The 19,819-nt window shown below is 38.5% G+C and overlaps 2 protein-coding genes across 5 annotated transcripts in view; one reads left to right on the forward strand and one right to left on the reverse strand.

Moving 5' to 3' along the window:
- The window catches only part of LOC126853381 (uncharacterized), a 372,343-nt gene that overhangs the window by 327,608 nt on the left and 24,916 nt on the right, over positions 1–19,819 (reverse strand). The gene's annotated exons all lie outside the window — the stretch shown is intronic.
- LOC126853358 (epithelial discoidin domain-containing receptor 1-like) overlaps positions 1–19,819 on the forward strand; it is a 127,796-nt gene that overhangs the window by 92,260 nt on the left and 15,717 nt on the right. Inside the window, exons 7-10 of the mRNA XM_050599010.1 lie at positions 1,896–2,103; positions 13,822–14,161; positions 15,391–15,581; positions 15,819–15,994. Coding sequence (XP_050454967.1) covers positions 1,896–2,103; positions 13,822–14,161; positions 15,391–15,581; positions 15,819–15,994 — 915 coding nt within the window. The remainder of the gene's footprint in view (positions 1–1,895; positions 2,104–13,821; positions 14,162–15,390; positions 15,582–15,818; positions 15,995–19,819) is intronic.

Raw genomic sequence — 19,819 nt, forward strand, 5'->3', positions numbered from 1 at the left:
CGAAAACGAGAAGACACAATCACATATAATTTCACGACATTTTATTATTTGACATGTCTGCGCTGAGATAAAAATATTATTGATCTTGCTTGTTGGATAAAAGTTCCACTATCTTTCAATTAAACGATACGAATGACGTTGTGATACAGAGCAAAGCTTTTTTATGGAAAGTTCTTATTTTTGGAAGAGGATTTTTTTTTTGTGAATAATAAATTTTCTAATAATTCGATAAATATCGAATTTTCTAAAGATTTTTACACGTGATGCATAAATCTAGTATAGGAGAAACTTATTTATTGAACTCGGTAACTTTTAGAAAACCGTCACTTTACAAGCTCTTATATGCAACTCCGTCACATATTACATTTCTTGACAATCAACTTTACGCGATATGATATTGCATGCTCCAATTCCAACGAAATACGGCACACACAGAATTCCTCGACAAATTGCTCGGGTCCGCTAGCCATCGTGGATGGCGTAAGCCAAGATGAGAGGCATTCAAGAACATGCTTGTGATAGTCACGGAGTCCGGCGTTCACTTAAACCTCGCAGAAATTATTCAACATTAATCATAATTTACGGAATTTCAGATTATCCGCCGCAACGTCATCATTGTCGTTAGATATTCGGAATTTCAAATGCCCGTGACTTAGGAATATTCAACAGGCACTTGCGTACGCGGCATCGTTTGGATACACGAAATTATTTAGGCAATCGCGCTTTCTTCCACACCGATATTTCCGATGATGAAATTCGATCGTTCACGGTATCTTCAACAATATACCTTTGCAAATCGCTATCCCTCGCGAAAAAAAATAGATCGTATGTATGCGGCTGCATTTCTTCTTTCACCAGCGGATTGCGAGAAAATTTAATATTTTCCTATTTTTCGATTTTATAAAAAAAGAAACGTAAATTTTCAGGCTTGGCGAACGAGAAGTTCGTATATATTACGTATGTTATCTCGATACACTTTTACTAACAAAAAGATCCGCGACTCCGGATAATACTTCGGATAATAGTTGATTTATGGTTTGATCATATACTCTCCATCGAACTCTAGGACACATTAAACTTTTATAACATTTTCAAAAGTATCACAGCGTTTCGCTTCTCGCGTGAAAACGATCCATACTCTACTTTGTCGGTAAATCTTCTTTGAACGGTGAGGTTTTCGAGTCGAATCTATCCATCAACGTCGAAGCACGCTGGTATCCATTTTATCTAATATTCACTACGGCGTAATCAGTTTTATTTCATAACAGCTGGGAGCTACTCTCTTAACCGAAGCAAGAGTCATTTTTTCGCCTTGTCGCCGTTGCGACGCGGTTAGTTCGCGATTAATCGCACGAATTCGACGATCAATAACGGAATCGATTTCTCGGTCGTATGATTTTTCGGCGCGATCTCCATCGGCCACGATTTCGCCGGGAAGTAGCGATCAAGGGCCCGCATTCCGTGACGACGGAATTCCTTTCCTGTCAGATCGTCGTCCATGAATTTACGACCGCGAGAAAGTAGTCAGCCCTGAAAAATGATATCCGCGGTCAAAAATTTACGGGCGCGCGATGCGGTTGTTCAGAAGCTGAAAAAGTAGCTCGGGGAGGCGGAATAGGAATTTTGCTGTTGCGAAATATGTACTGTGTTTCCTCTTTCGTGCCGACATGAGACACTCATGCGCGTAATACGTACGATAAATTTTACTCGAGCGTTTATTCACTGCATAATCCGTACCATTACCGTTCTCGCGACTCAAGAATTATTTATTGATCAATATTTTCTTTGAATAATGCAATCTATATTTTTTTTGTTTAGTCAACCATATATATTTACGTAACACTACTAATTTACGTTCAAGATACTTAAGTATTTTCTTGGTTTTTGGATTACAGGTGTTTTCTCAAGTCGACATACTCTTCAGTATTGGTGGAAAATATTACACGGGAGAACCTATTACCTACACTTATATGGAGGACAAGATCTTTGAGACTTCTCGAAATATTACAATCAAACTTCATCATCGGGTTGGAAAATTCGTTAAGCTGAGACTTCATTTTTCGGATCGATGGATCATGGTCAGCGAAGTAACCTTCGATTCTGGTAAGACAATTAATTGTATCGCATATTTTTATTTCGTAAAAAAAAAACAGCTGATTTATATTTTTATAAACTTTTAATCAGTATTAATAATATAAATCGCGCAAAAAAAATATTTTTCACTAAAATGCGATTTTTTTTTTATAAGATGAAAAACTTTTCCATATAACTTATGGCCTTTTAAAATGTGTCTTAAGAAAGAAATAATAACATCTAATGAAAGTTTTAAAATGTAGGAAGCGCAACTAAACGTATATCAGTCGTAGAAAATTGTGCGTCATCTTTTTACCCGGAGGAACGCGGAGGAAGTCGGAGAGAAAAACGTAATGTTTTCTCTTAAGAAATTTATGAAACTTTATTGTGCAGTCGACTCACGCGCGCGCGCAAGCGTTCCATACAAACGTACAGTTTAAATTCAATATTTCAAAATCTCCATAATCGTGATCGAGGCAACTAGGGCAATAGAAAATTTATTCGTTCGATGTTTTACGGATAGAGGTGCGAGGTAGAACGACGCGTAACTAAAAAGAGATGACGCGATACGTCATTTAATTTCACTGAATCCATCATCTCTCGTCCATCTATCCCGTGACAGCATCCAGTAGAACGTGCCTGGCCGAAATTCTGGAATACATTAAAACCCTCGAACGAGAGGATATATATTTCTACGCTGATCCGCGCGCCATAACGGATAACAACAATGACTGGCATGGGAAAAAAAGAGACGCGGGACATCGGAACTAGGGACGAAAATTTCTGCTCGTGACGCGAAATCGTTTCGTGGTACAAGCCTCCATCGTAACTGGAGAGGACGAGATGGTGAATGTATTTCTTTTTGCGATTCTGCCATTTCATTCCAATTCGGCACAACCAGACCACCGCAAATCCCTCCCCTCCTCCTCCGTCTTTGCTCCCACCGAGCACCGATTGCCGCCTGTCAATCATCGAAAAAATAAATCTCCAAGTTGATTTAAACTGATACGTGCAGTAATTGACAATGGCTTATCGTATATCTGCCAGGTAGCTATTCCAAAAGGGACGATGGTCGGAATAGGAGACATGCAAATAATCTATACTACCTGTCTCCTTATGTGGCATCTTTCCGGTTTTGACATCGCGCGTACAGAAAAATCGACTACAATTCGATTTAGCATTCACTCGATAGAAATCAACTTCCCTTTTCTTCACGATCGGTTTCCTGGGGAAGCGACGCGACGCGGCATGAACGTTAGACAGAGGGAAGGCGTTTTATCAACGGAGATATAAATCGCGGGGAGTATGTCTCCATATCGAATGCGCACGATTCTGAAAGCGACTTTCGCCTCGTCCCATCGTTCCCGCGTTCCATCTGATTTAACACGGATTCGATAAAAATCGCATCTTACGAGGAGTTTATCCGCGTTTACAGTACGCCGATGTCGAATAAAGAGGATTTATAATCAGAGGAGAGCTTAAGAAAGGACGCGTCAGCGATATTATACGTACTGTAAATATTGTGTCGCGTAAAATCCTTATATTATATCTAAAATTTGCATATGCGATTCAGTTAGCTAACATAATTTCAAAATTATATCGCAGTTGTCTATTTGCGCAATAGCGACATTATTACAGAATATCGCATAAAGATCTCTCACGTACTATTGAGTACACATATATATCGTCATGTAAATTATATCTCAGCCAAGTTGTCACGCTGTTATTGATCCAAAATTATAATTAAAAGCGACATTTCTGGAGCATCTTGCATAATAAATTACAGCGTGAATAGTTTCTAGAGTGTGGAATCAAGACGTGATATTTTTATCTTTGAAACACTTGGATACATATGCTTTAATTGCATGCATTTTATATATCTATATCGATTGAGAGGTACAAGAAACAAAACATAATCATACAATTAGGTCAAGCGTGCAATTATACTGCGAAACTGCACAGTCATACTCCCTTTTCAAGTGTCACCCTGTTTTATCGTAAGACGCTTTGCATGAAAACGCAGAGAAAGCTTCCGCTCAGAGTAAACGAATGGAACAAACGATCATGACTAAGCGGATTTGTAATAATCATCGATTAATGCCATTCAAATAACGCTTCTATTTACTTTGATAATATTTTGATCAACATTTCTTCCTAATAATAGTTTTGAAAAAAAATTGCAATTATTTTGATAAAAGCCATTTATTTCATATATGAAATATATATTCATAATTAATTTATTAAATCATGTTGGTTAAAAAGATCATTAATATTTTCTTTTCTAGTGTAAAAAAAAAACATGCGGGAAAGAATGAATAAATTTGTTGATCAATTTCTAATGCACAAAAATATTTTTATATTAAAAAGACGCACAAATGATATTTTAATAAAACGATATAAATATGATGATAAGAAAATTTTCGTAGCACTCCTCGTATCTGATTTATAAAGAGACATATGGTAATTCTACGGGCTCAAAGTGTCACGTATTATGATACATAGCGAAACGTGCAGGAGAAACGCGACACAAAGCTGAAAGATCGCGATCATTCCTCATCCTTTAAAGTCACCCTTCAATCTCCCCTGCCAAAAGAAGGACTTTCGCATAGAAACGCACAGAAAAGCAGGTGAGCAAGTCATCGAACGGTTATAGGCGATACGAAACTTTCGATAAGTTCGGTACATCGTCCATGTTAAGGGTAACTTTCAGTAACTTTCACATCGTCGAAAACCTCCATTATAAAGAATCACACGATGAACCGTTCGATGACATAGTTTTGCTGCTTTTTCCGCTCTATTCACGCGTAGAAAAAAAATTCCTTGTTAATCTTATTATATTGTATATAGCCGAGCAAAATAATAACGATGCGAGGGTTTATCATTAAAAAAATATCTTGTCATCTCTTCTATACGCATCTTCCATTTTGAACGAGAAAGTAGATTTCATTTTAAAAAATGAGTTACGACTAGAAATATTAATTGATACAATATTGAAAAAGGAGATAATTACCATCGTAATTATTTAAAAAAAAAATTTCTTAACGCAAGTTTTCGAAATATTTTTACATTAATTAGGAAAACCACACCCGTATTACATGCACATTATATGTATAGGTAATGAATCTTTAATATATGTATATAAGTATATAATGAATCTTCAAAGAGATCATATTAATAATTCTGTGCAGTATTTCGAGCGGAAGTAACGTTAACTGAAGCAGGAAGGAACAGATTTTCTGGTTCGTTGACTAAAATTCAGTAATTCTGAGGAAACCGTAATCTTCGCATTGTAATGAGAAATTACGCGACGAACTAATGGGAGATAAGAACATCCTCGCTCTTATTCAAGGTATTTACGTACAAAGGGTCGTTTGCCGAGAGGACTTAGCGACGTAGCGACGAGATCATAAAGCGGGCACGAAACTCTTTACTCGCTTCCTTCTGTTCCCCGCTCTTTTTCTACGTCAAAGGATATATGCAAAAACGCAGGCTCTTTCGCAGGCGCCGTAAAATATATTGCAAATCACAATAAAGATAAAGCTAACATGCAAAATTAAATCAACAACTATTCAACAATTATCACCGCGATCATTAAGATAATTTAATTATGACGATTGATTTTAAGACGTATGGCATATCGTGTTGTTCTATAAATCGCGAGCTTTTCGCATAATCAAAAAGATACTTATTCAAATTATATGTACATAATGATAAATAATGCAATGTGCGACGATTACATAGATATAGGAATTTGTGTGTGTGCGCGCGCGCGCATGTAATCAATATTTATACTTCACATAAACTCGTGCGCGAACTATCGTTAAAAGCATTTGATGATAGCTACAAACTTTATATTTTTATAAACATAAAGTGATCGTTAAATCAAATATCGTCATCTTCATTTTTTGCGCGACATTTCGCAACGGAAGAACTCATAAATACGATATTCTCGAGTTACGGTTATATAATTGAAAGTCGATAAATTATCGATAATGATCGGCGATGAGAAATGGCCGGGAATTGTTCAAAATATCCGTCGATAATAATCCCGCAGAAACATTTCATGGAAGAAATTGCTTGTATGCCTTTGGGCAAGACATCCTCATAGATAACTATGAGCTCTATTACATGTAGATAATAATGCGCAACTAGACAGCTCCTATAAGGGAGCATTCTGCTCTTGTTCAAAATATTCGCGAATAGAAGGTTGTTTGTCAAACGGATTTACCAACGAGATCATATAAATCGCGCGAGGAAATCTGAAACTCTGTTCCTGGTACATTCATAACGCTCGTCTTCCTCCTGCATTACTGTATGTATGCCATCGAAATACGCATCTTTCAAGACGGATTCGCGTAGATGTGAACGAGCGATGTGATGAGAATGCCGCGCAAAAGATCCGTCGATTAAAGCAAGAAACGAAGAATAAAGAGATATTTACTGTACAAAGAAAGATTTGTACAGTTACTAATGATGTACGTGCAATTATGGAGAATATTTTATAAATGTCAATTTTTGCATAATTATTTCTTGACGCTGTGATAATTAAAAAATGATAAGTTATTGTTGACTGCATAATATTACAAAAGAAATTCCAGATATAATTCTGGAAGAAAGAAGAAACATTAATGTTTCGTAACTAAACTAAATTTTAAAGTACGCTGCGTCGATGCATCTTATATAAAGTGACGACGAACATCGCGAATCCTGCATGTTCGATGCAGCGATCCATCGTGATTGCGCCTCGTTCAATCTTCGTTTCAGCAATTTAGCCGCGTCCTAGCTTGGACAGCACCTTCGTACAACATCCCTTTTGCCTTTGACCATCCCCAGAGCCAGACTTCCTTGACAGATAATTTCGTACGGATCTTTTTCGCATAGAACCGCGTGAAAATCGTGTGCGCCGAATCGCCCCCTTCATTTGCGGAAAGGACACGAGCTCGAAAAGGGCTGGCTTCGGGATGGACGGGAGCAACAGAAGACGAAGAAAAATGATACAGACTAACAATACATCCCGCGAGTATGACCATTCTGTGACGGATGTTTGCAAATTACAACTCTCGTATCCGCGAGGGAGGAAATCGTATTCCTGGGTGGAATTTCGAGTTTCCTCGTGGGGCGTACCTATGACATGGTAGCGAAGTGAGAGAGAAGGGTTCCGGTAGCATGTCGTTATGATATTTCAAACGAATGCCCGCAGCACAACTGCGAAATGACGTTATGAAGATGTAGACGTACAATACCGTAGTAGTACTACATCTGCTCCTCTCATTTAAAAATCACAAAGCTTTCCCGTGATTTTATTCTGGTTTTATAATTTCTTTTACGTTGAAAAATTTTACGATGTGGCAGTTGTATTACGATGTATTTTTATGACGTAGAGAAATAATATAATAATGAAAAAGTTATTATTTTTATACGCATTTAAAAAACAAGATTTCTTGCAGATAATCCGAATTTATATAGAGTTGTAAATTACAGTAAAATTACTAATTACATCAATAAAAATTAAATCTGCAATCCCCCTTCCCCCGTAATTATATAATTCGTGAAAAAGAAAAAAATCTCGTTTCTCATTTCAACTTACAAATATTTTATCTTCCGAGCGTTTGACGAGTGACCCTCTTTATGGAAGAATCGACGAGGACTTTCAAATCGGATCCGCAATCCTCGAGACTTATAGATATCCGCGCGGCTGACGCGCCCAGCACAAAAGAAACTCGTTAAAAGTTTATCGACCGTCGTTCGTATATTTTCTCGCAATTTACCGGCGAGCGATCGTCCGATTCCGCTCTGAGAAGGATGGATAATGGATGCACCTCCGGACGCAGTCGGAAGAGAAGATAATGGATGCACCTCTCGCGGCCTCTTCCTTTTCGCATAGGTCCTGCAAGGATTTCCCCAACCCCCATCCCATCCTCATCCGCCCCCAACGTCGACAGACATAATTGGACAAAGAAATACGAGGAGACTGGCCATGGATTTCCTCGTGAAATCGAAGTCATCGTCTCTCTCTCTCTCTCTCTCTCTCTCTCTCTCTCGCACATACACACACATATATACTGCGACCGCTTCTCCTAACCAAATCATTCGTTAAAAATGATTCATTGCCAGCAATCGCTCACATTAGCGATTTTTTAAATATTTCAAATATAGTGTATCTATCTTTCTGTCTCTTTCTCTCTCTCTCTTGATATATACGAGTTCTTTTTCCAGGACTTGGTGCTTCGAGCGTTATCGGAAGAATTCCCTCAGACTAACTTAAAATGTTCTCTCTCTCTCTCTCTCTCTCTCTCTCTCTCTCTCTCTTCCGGTAGTCGATTATTAATTGACAAAGGCGGGAGCGACGCGAAAAATGTACTTAAACTTGGCTCGTTAATATTATCCTTATGGACTACACCGCTCTCTGCGTAAAGGGTCGCGGCAGTTCGCTCCTGGCGAAGTTAATTTATCCTTATCGGACGGGGATTATTACCGCGTAATTATTCGACGTTCTTGCGCGGCTTTGTAGTAACCAAAGTATCGCGAAATAACCGATAACGACTTACCGAGCCAATCGTGTGCTTATTTTTAAACAGACTCTGTTCAAATTCATTACGCTCGTGCAATCGCTCGGCTTATCGATCGCATTATTTGTTGGAGAACAGTATCCGAGTTGTTTGGAATCCTTTAATCTCAATATCGGTCTGCGGTTCCACCCAGATACTTTCACGTTTTTATTTTATTATCTTTGTATGTTGCATCTGTAATGCTTACCCAGTTTTAAATTAGAAATGCCATTTCTCGAATAATAGTATTACGAATATCCCTACATTCTCTATATGTGTGCGCGGAATATGGAGCGATGCAGCAATATCGCGGCAGTAATATATCACAGGTCAAGGATTAACTCGTGCACGGGCTAGTTTTCGAAATTATTGACCTACTAACAATCATACATTATCTCGCCTCGACGCGCGATTATTTAGCGTGTAAACCATCGCATGCGCCATGCGATCCACGTCGGCGGTCCGAAAACAATGCTCACTAAAACCATCACAGCGTTATCCACAGGAATAAAACAAAGAGCACCGATTGCCGGTGACATCTGATGTGATCGGAACACCGACGGTGATCTCGTCGAGCAATCGGGCTTATCCCCGCGTCGACGAGATCGCCGGCCCCGATTAGCTTCCCCGGATCGGCAACGAGGTCACGAGTGGAACGAAGCCTGTGCGACTTTCATCCCGAAAATCAGCTTAAAAGGCGGCGACTAAAATGCCGGCGGCGCGAGATCAAGATGAGCATTAGTTGCATTTGACGTCGAGCGTCAGCTGCATCCGAGTCGCGCGCGTACATTTGCACATGCACCGTGTCGGGGCGTCCACGTGCCTCGTCGTCGTCGAATCCTCGCCCGACTAAGCTGGGAGGCAAAAGAAACGCGAGCGATGAACATGTGCAGTAGCAACGACAACGACGAGGACGACGACGGTGACGAAGTTGCTGGCCTTTTCTCTCTCTCTCTCTCTGTTTTTTACTTTTATTTCGTTACCGTCTCTTCTTTTCGTTAAAGAAACGAAGAAAAAGAAAGCACGACGTTTCATTGCGTATCCCCGGGCGATAATTTATACGAGCAAAATTCGCCCAAGTTTCACAGCCCACCCATGTCACCAAACATCCTGATCCAATCATAAATCTGGTTAGGTTCCGTCGCCAGGCAATGTATATGCAGTCGAAATACGTCTCGCTTTCTCCCTCCCTCTCTCTTTCTTTGTTATTGTTTTGATGCGAAATAATCGCAGGGCGCAACGTGACGCTATAATTAAACGGGTAATCGGTATCGCGCGGGTTCCAGCATGCTTTTGAAAATATTTATTCGAGACGCGCTTACCGGATAATTCGATGCTAATTTCATCTAACGATTCCAATTGGACGTAAATTATATCGATCGCGGAGATTTGCTTTCCTCATCGAGCTGTGAAAGTTGCATACATATATTTCTTTTTTTATACGAGTACATTTTCTTGCATTTTAAACCCAAAAAGGTATAAATATAATAAAAACATTTTTCAATTTAAGATAAAGATTATTATATAAAGATATAAAAAATAAGGAAAATATTTTACATTTTTAAATCTCGTAAAATAATACTCGTTTTATACTTGATATAGTATATGTGTGTGAAATAATGTTCTAATTATTTTTTCAAAAATTATATTAATTATCCTTTTTAAAAGAGAACAGTCCTACAATCATATATGTGATTTGATAAATATGAATACCACAGAATATTTTTATCCGGCACTAAACATCCTTTCGATTACAGCACGCATTTGAGAAATATTTTACCGCACGATATTCATAGAATAAGTTTCGTTCGCATAAATGTACAAGAACCACAGCAGATTATTCTTACATTCTTGTTTCTTATCGAATCAACGATTTATCATCTATTTTACATTGCAAGTATAACCGATATCGCGCGTAATCAATTCTATTGAGATGGTGTGGTAATTCTGATACCGGCGCAACCTCTGCGCGAGGCAAAGTCCTTTCCCGATTCAATCCCGGGCGGCCACCCACCGGCATAAAGAATGTTTAATATCAGATTTCATGTGCGGGATCGCGTCGAGAACGGATGGCTCGTCCCGCCGATGTGAATGATGCTCGTCGAGCCACCCAATATCAAATGCGATGACAGCTTTGTTTCCGCCCGGCATAAACCCCGCTGGGAATTTCGCGACGGAATGCCACACGCGGGATAGTTCTCCGAGGCTAGAGGTGCTCGGGCAACGAAGCTTCACCGGTCGTGATTTCTCCTTTCGGATTTCCTAGGCTGGTCCTCTCTCGCGCGCGTTACCTCGCTTGCCTCGACCGACTTTCGGAGAAATGCTCCTCGCGACGATTCATACAAAGCACACGTCGGGATTGCATCCGAAGAAATTTATATTCCTGCTCGCGCGCAGCGCTGGATATTCCAAAACGACTCTCGCGGAAAATTCAAGATGGGTGAGCGCAGCCGCTTCTCCGTGAAACCGACCCCCGAGATTTCTTCCCGCGAGAGAGATCTCCCCCTCTCCCTCTCGCGAAAATAAGTACGCGTTTCGTCGCGTTTTTCTTAAATTAGAATCTCGCCGCAACGTGAAGCGGACGTTTCTGCAGAATGCCTTTATGAATTGTTGAAATTGTTTTAAAATAATGTTTAGGCAATGCTTTTGATTGACAGTTTAAATAACTTGAATTAATATAAAGTTTTTATTATGTTACATTCTTCATACAATATGTTATAATCGTAGTAATTAATTATTGAAATAAAATTTTAGTGTCTAAAAATAATTAAAAAATAATTTTGATATAAAAATCAAGTTTATAAAGTCGTTTTTATTCAGATTCTTTCTCAATTTTGAGTCTTATAACGGCTATAACAATAATACATTTTAAACGAAAATTGCTTTAAAAATATGATTTTCATATTAAAATCTTCTTAATTAGTTTGTAAGTTGATAATAAAATTTTATTCCAATAATTAATAAAATATAACATATTGTATGGAAATGCAAAAGTTGTAGCAACAATGGTTCATATCAAATTCTTATCAAGAGAAAGATATCGATTTCAAGTTATCTAAACTGCCAATCAAACTTCGATAATTATGAGCTCATTAGTCGATCGAGTAAACATCCCCCAAGAGCAAACTGTAATTTCTCTCCTCATATTCAGCATGTATATCATCATTTGAAATTATTCCCTGATTGCTAATGAATTGTTAGTTGTTATCAATTAAAAATATGCCAGTTTCTGCTGCATATACGAGATATTAAATCATTTTATAACTGAAATGGTGTGAGAGAACTACTATACTGCCGATGTTCATGACACGATCGGATGTTTATTTGATTTACTAATATGCAGAACGTCAATATAAAATATACCCTGATAGAATTCGTGTTTATATGATAGTACGTTTAACATTAAATAGCGTAATTAATTTCCTTTTGCAACATATGCAGTTTGCAAGAGAATCATATATTATGCTAAAATTCTGCGAAATAGAAGAGCAGAGTTTTTAGAAAGATAATCCGACCCAATCTTGCAGAAATTGCATCAAAATGAAGTTATTTTACTGCGCGCAAAACGACGAAATGGAGTTTGCGTAGCGCGCGAAAAAAATTCAAACAAGAACTTGCTGGAGAATTCCATACGCGAGTGTGCTACACAAAAAGGTTTCAGCGGCAAAACTAGGAAGCTGCGCCGTTGAATCCGTGCACGTTGCTCCCGTGTGCGTGATTCTTTTCCGTTTCAGTTTCTTCCTATATATGTTATTTCTTGTTCTGCCGGCCGGGCGCGTAAAGTACGATGACAGGAATGGGTGACACCGTGGTATTCGCCGAAATAGGAACACGTCAACTCTGACGAAAATAGAATTTAAAAATCGTCTACGCGTCGAAAAGTAATAATTCAGAATACTACAATTTTTAAATGAAAAAACAAATTAGGAGATTTTTTTCACTTGCACAAAGTCCAAAATATTAATTTTGCAAAATGAAAAATCGACGATAATATACGAATAAACGGTTAAAAAACATTATTATATGTTATGAGCACATGCGATACACAATGTATTCTTCGCATTAAAAGTAATCTTTATCGATAATGCATTTCCCTCATCTCGTAATTATTTATAGCAAGATGAAACGTAATCCCTTTGCCGCTGTGACGAGAGAACGGAAAAGCGTATCATATCGTTTTTCGTTAAAGCGCATTATTAAACACCACGAGAATGACGCGTATAATTACGCTCCGAAAGAACAAACAGCGGGAGTTTAATTACGCAATTTTTGTGCCACAAAACAGCCCATCGACAAAAGCGTAATATAATATGTTTATACGATGAAAGCTCCGCCCGGTCTCTTTCATGCGATATCGCGATGATAATAAATAGGGAACGTTATCTCTCGCGTTTACGAGAGAAGTGAACCAAACGACCCTTTCCTCGTAACGAACTTCTCTATATCCTCGCAGCATCCTTAGTAAAGTCGTACGTCAAAGCGTATCATATAGGTTAATTATATGATCCACATATGCTCTCGCGCGTCTGTCTCGCACGTATAAGTTTTGTTATGCTTAGCCCTCAAAGGCAGATCTTTGCGTGTATCTTATGCACGATTAGGTTAATCTCTCTGTGCGTCTATATCAGATATTAAACTCTCCTATGAGAAAAGCGTGCAAAAAGTTTCTTCAAATTTGCGTCAATAATATTTATATTATGAATCAAACAGCGGAAAGAGAAAATAAATTTATTTTCTAATAATAGTTATAGAAATATGTATCTACGTCAAAGAATGTATAAATAATGAGATAAAATCTAATATAATACACACAGAGCAACACATAGCTTATAATAATATATAACAGAGATGATACCGAATATAATAATACCAAATATAATAATAATAATAATTAATTGCAAGCGTAATACTACGATAATTATGAATAATATTACAAAGCATTACAGTGTATCAAATTTCACCAAACGCTACATTGGGCATTTATATTCTGTTCAGTAATATGTTTAGAAAATCGGAATACATATACATTCGGAATATTAAGATATAAATATATTCGAGGATTTCTCGAGAATATATATATATATATATATAACAATTTATATTAGCAAAAAAATTTAATTCAATTTTAAAGATTAGAAACAGACGCGCGCGACAGGAATAATTAATCTAACAAGGTAAAATTCTTTTCCTTTTTACTTAGATATAGCACACGGGAACTTTACGCCAGAGGAAGCACCGACAACCGAATCACCAATTCAGAGCGACGTCTTCGTGGAGAAGAACGGCGCTGCCGAGGGCGAGCTTCCGGTTTCGACGGCGAAACACGACGACCCCACGTATATGGCGGTCGTGATCGGCGTGCTGACCGCCGTGATACTTTCACTCGCCGTGGCGATATTTCTGATTGTCTCGCGACACAGGCAACGCAAGTGTTTCGCCAGCCCGATGACCGGTAAAGCCCCTTCGCATCTAGGTTCTACCTGCGCCACCGTCGAGAAAGGCGCGGCTTTGATGGCGTATACCCTGGAGGACGACGAAAGGTGAGAGTATTACCTGTCACTTGCTAATTAATGTAAAAATAAAAGGCCAGCTGCTAAAATTGATGCACGGTCTTACATTATACCAATAAAAACCTACGTAAAAGTAGTGAAACATAATTTCTCGCAATTTCTCAATTTTTAAGAGATTTTTAGAATCTTTTTGTAGTTTATTAAAAGATTAATTAATTGCTAAAATATAAAGTAAAACCGAATAATTTTAAAATAATCCTTAACGTTAAAAATCATCCAACTTTCTCTTAAAATCAATATCTAATAACTTTGCAATGATCAAATTTATCAATTATTGACAGTGACTGAACAATTTTGAATGATTATTATTTTCTATCGACATTCCCGTTTATTACGCGACTATTGATATCTAGACAGGCAAATATAGGGTCATTGGGAGGGAAGTTATCGGACACTCGCTTTTACATCGCGAAGCGCGCTTAATGATAATACACGATTACCCGTACACAAGCCCGTATTCCTCATTTCTTCCAAGTTTGTGTCCGCACAGGACGCGCTCAGTACGATGACGGCATGGCAGCGGCCGTCCAATAAACTTTCCATCCACCGTGCTCGTTAGCGAACGTCCAATAACGTCCAATAACGGACATCCTCGGGCAATATATCGAGTTTGTGCGGCACGAATGTCTCCAGAGAAGATCCTCCGGCCGCCTCGTAACTCGGAAGCATCCCGCACGAGCTTCGACATCGATCCTTTCCCTTCCCCCCGAGCTCTATGCTCGCTTTGTGCAATCCGATATTGCAGTTGCGAGCTTCGTACCAAAAGAGAACGTGTAACGTGCAACTTCAAGTAGGCGTGCGAATGTTACGCTGGGTCTTTGATGGACCGCGCGCTCCGTACGTAACGCTAAAATTCACGAGTTGAAAATATGCTGCTTCTAAAAACCGAGAAATTCATGTAATCCGCAAAATCAAAGTTATACCGGTATATTTTGTATATATGTCTCTCTCTCTCTCTCTCTCTCTTCACATATGATACGCGAACCATATTTAATATTATAAATTGTATTAATATAATTTACTTTTTATAAAACAATGTAATTTGTATGATTCGCGAGTGACAGGATAAGTGACAAAATAATTGAATAAATAATCGACAATATATATGATAGACACGCATTTTAGATAGCAAAAAGAATATACATCGCGATCGAATCAATGCGATACTTCCCTCGAATTAATTCTTTTTTTTTTTTCAGATACGCGGGCGGTTCGCTACCGACTTTGCCGCGCGATCTCGGCAATCGTCTCCTGGATATCGTGAAGCTGGACGACTACCAAGAGCCGTATCAGGCGCTAAAGTACGCGCCGTACTACAGCTACAGCACCGTCGTTATGGAGATGAAAGACATGATGCTGAACAACAAGGGCACCAACATCAATCACTCAGGTATGCGGCGCTCGAACGCGCCTACACCAATATCTATACGGCACGTATTCGCGATTACGCACACACGCGGATACGCACATCCTACACGTATGCCAAAACGCACACATTCAATCGCCGCGGCTCCTGTGCCAACGGCGGTGCATCCACATACGTCCCGGCAACAAAGCATTCGCCCTGACCGCAATCAATACACCATCCCCTTCTGCGCTCACTCCTCCTTTGCTATATCATCCGCAGCGGTGTACGCGAACGGTGCAGTTGACACGTCGTACGATTATGCGGTACCGGAACTCGGCACAGTGCCTCTGCTCAATCAGGACGCCGGCCGCGGGGCGACCGTCTCCAGCGCCACCGGCGATCAGGATAGCCTCTTCTCCAAGAGCTCGCGGACCACGAAGACAGAGGACAAGAAGGTGAGCCATTTGCATTCCCATTTTTACCTCTTTACGGATTTAATTCCGCATTATTTAATCTGTATATTAATTCACGATGAATATATGTCAGAAAAACCCGAAGGACTTAGATGTAAATTGAAATAAAAAGAATTTGTAACTTTTAAAAATGAGGTGGAAATCTTTATCAAACATTCTAAATATCAATATTAAGACTATAGAAAGTTGTAAAAATAACGAAAAAGAGTTAATGAGTTGTTAAACCTCCGATATCAATGTCAATCAATTTCGATACAAATTAAAAATTATTTGTCTTTGATTTTAGACGATATAACAAAAATATCTTTTAAACATAATATGATCTCTTATTATATTTTATATCTTTATTTAGTTGACATAAAGTATACAATCGCAATGCATATCGCAAGAATGATAGCAATCTAAAATAATCGAAAGAGAAAGGCAACGACATTAAAATTTCATAACTGACCCCGACTAATCTTGGCCGTTGTATAAATAAACAGTCGAGAAAAAAAATGCGCGTCGTTGTCGCGGCATTAAACGTAACTCTCCGCGCCCTGGACGGAGATAAATTCACAATTAATAATTTAAATCAATATGGAACGAGTGCGGAACATTTGGGGCGGATATACCTCCCGTGGGTACAGTATAACGTAGCTCGTATCCAGAATGCCAGAACACTGCACGAGGGCGGAAAAGAGCGTAGAAACCCCTCCGGGTCGACATGAAACACGCGAGACGATCCCCTGGGTTCTCCATCGGTATAAAAAGAATCACGGGATCGCGCGGTCAATTTAAAATCGCGTGATCGATACTGACAGATGCTTTTTTTTCGCGTCGACCGTTGATATATAGCGATACCGATCAGCTGGAGACCGGCAAACATTCCGTACGGTGCAGCGAGAGCTCTTTACAAAAGATTCGTTCGCATTTATGCATCTTTCATGTTCGGAAGTATAATAGATCATAGAGATATCATAGTGATCAAATTGTTTATTATGCTTTCTATACGGAGAAAATATTGCAGTAAAAATTACGATATAATTTTTATAATCGTGAAACATATTAATATATAAGGGAAAACGTGGCATTTTTATTCAATAATATTATGTACATTATATAATATCAAATTTTACCAAGAGCGAGGAGTATTGTAATTATTTGCAAATATGTATTGATGCACACAAACAAATGCATAATTTACAATTTTTATAGTATTTAATAAATATCCTAATATCATTATATTCCATCTTTACAATGAATGTATTTTTTTATGTAAATTCTACTGCAAATTTTTCTCCATGTATCGTATGATTACTTACGTACAAGTTATTGCTAATGCATAAAAAATGTTCGATGAAATTAAAACTCATTAATAGAAAAATATTTGCAAATATGATATATTTTATGCGAGCCTCATTTATAGATTTTCCCAATACTTTTTCGATTCTATAATTAATCTAGAATCAAAAATATTTTATTGTGTATTTATATTTTCGAAATTCAATATGTTAAAATCTCTTCCACTCGTCCTATTAAACGAATGTTTCCATATTTTTCAGTATTTTTGTAAATATTTATAACATTCTTTGAAACAAACATTATTTTTATATGGGTTTAACCTCTAGTATCTGTGATTGACGTATCAAAATAATATTTCTATTATATGCTAGTTGTACTACACACTATCACGTTACCGTAAAACGGAAATAATTAACGCGACGATCTCCGCGATCGGTTCCCGCGATATCATCTATGTGGCAGGAACGACACGGGAGCTCGTAGAAAGATAATTGGAGCGAACTACCGAATGGCGATGCAAAAACGGCCGGCGTGTAACCGCCCCGCTCTGCTTAGACAATAAATCGCTATCGCGGTTCGTCCGACACGCACCGGAAATAAAGCCGGGAACTGCGACGTAGTCAACGCGGTGTCCGCGATGAAATCGATCGATCGATCGATCGTCGTCGGCCTGCCTGCGAACCGACTCCCGTCGACAGGACGCGTCGACGGGGACCCTTTCGCGGATCAACGCTACAACCCTCGTGGAATGTATCATCATTACGCGGTCCGGCGGGCCAGTTCGCTCCGTTAATTGCGGAGAGAAAGCGCGTGGCGTAATCACGTTTTCGATCACCCCGCCTCCAGCAGCGAGACGCATCCGGCCGGCATCACAAAAATATTACGCGATAGGAATTGATTTCACGACCATCCATCCCGATGTCGAATATCACGTATCGGCGAAAACATACGGCTTGTACATACATTTCATGACGCATTGATAATTTTTGTTTTAAGATTCACGATGTGCGATGTGAACACAGTAAAGTTTATAAACATAATGACATCGCGTCGGAGATATGCGTAAAGAAACAAATTTTATACAAAGTTGTTTACCTATTAACGCGTTTAATTTTACAGAGTACCTCAAATAAACTCACATAAATAAAGTATATCTCCAGAAAAAAAAGATAGTAAGCTTTAAAAGTTTGCGACAATTTTTATTGTCTCTGAACTTTTTTACGAATGGAGTCGCACGTTATAGTCATACGACAGATGATTTAAACACATTCAAAATATATACTTTGTTTACTAGATAATATTTTTATCGTAATAGAATTTCTAAGATCGAAGTTCTACACATTTATTGGAGAATGAAATGTCGGATTCTTAAGTGAATATATTAAACTGCATATCTTTTTCCAAAAGCTGTTTATTTAATCAAAATATGCTCCATTTACTTCAATACACTTTTCCCAACGAGATTTTAATGCATAGATGCCTGTCTTGAAGAAATTCTGATCTTTAGAATCAATGAACTCTGATATGGCATTTTTCAGACTGTCTTCATTTTCGTACTGTTTAGCCCGTAAAAACAGTTCTAAATGTTTAAATAAATGAAAGTCGGTTGGCGAAAGATCCGGTGAATAAGGTGGGTGCTGCAAAATTTCATATTTTAATTCATTTAATTTCGCAATTGTTTTGTACGATATATGCGGCCGAGCGTTGTCGTGGAGAAATATTGGGCCATGCCGATTAACAAGTGATGGGCGTATAATTTTCAATTTTTCATGCATTTCTTCAATGTACTGGCAATACTTTTCGGCTGTAATTGTCATTCCAGTTCGAAGGAATGAGTAGTGTATTACTCCAGTCACATTCCACCAAACTGTGATTAAAATTTTCCGTTGATGAAGTGATGGCCGTGGAGTATGAGCACAAGCCTCATCCCTATCAAGCCACCGAGCATACCTTTTCCTATTGTCGTAAAGAACCCATTTTTCATCACAAGTAATGATCCGATCGAAAAATGGATCTCGATTAAATCGGGTTAGCAATGATGAGCATACGTTCAAGCGATCCAGCTTATTTCGCTCGGTTAGTTCGTGCGGTATCCACTTATCCATTTTTTTCACCTTGCCAATTTCAGAAAGATGTCGCAATATTGTTGTATGGTCAACTTCCATTCTGGCAGCAAGTTCCCTTGAAGAAACAGTTGGATTCGTTTCCACCAATGCTTTCAGAGCATCATTTTTCACAGACGTTTCGGGTCTTCCACGCGGTTCATTTTGCAGGGAAAAATCACCAGACCGAAATTTTTCAAACCAACGCTGCACTTTTCGATCGTTCACAGTATTCTCCCCAAACGCCTGGTTTATATTGCGTGCAGCTTTGCAGCATTATTACCAAGTTTATACTCATATAAGAAAATTACACGAATATCGGTTGAATTCATATCGGTGCAAAATTCAAAGCAAATAACAAAAGGAAACACTTTTGAGAAAATCTTCTTTGCTAAAATGTGACTCTGGCAATGGACAGTAC

The sequence above is a fragment of the Cataglyphis hispanica genome, chromosome 12 (assembly GCF_021464435.1).
Source record: "Cataglyphis hispanica isolate Lineage 1 chromosome 12, ULB_Chis1_1.0, whole genome shotgun sequence".
Lineage (NCBI taxonomy): Eukaryota > Metazoa > Arthropoda > Insecta > Hymenoptera > Formicidae > Cataglyphis > Cataglyphis hispanica.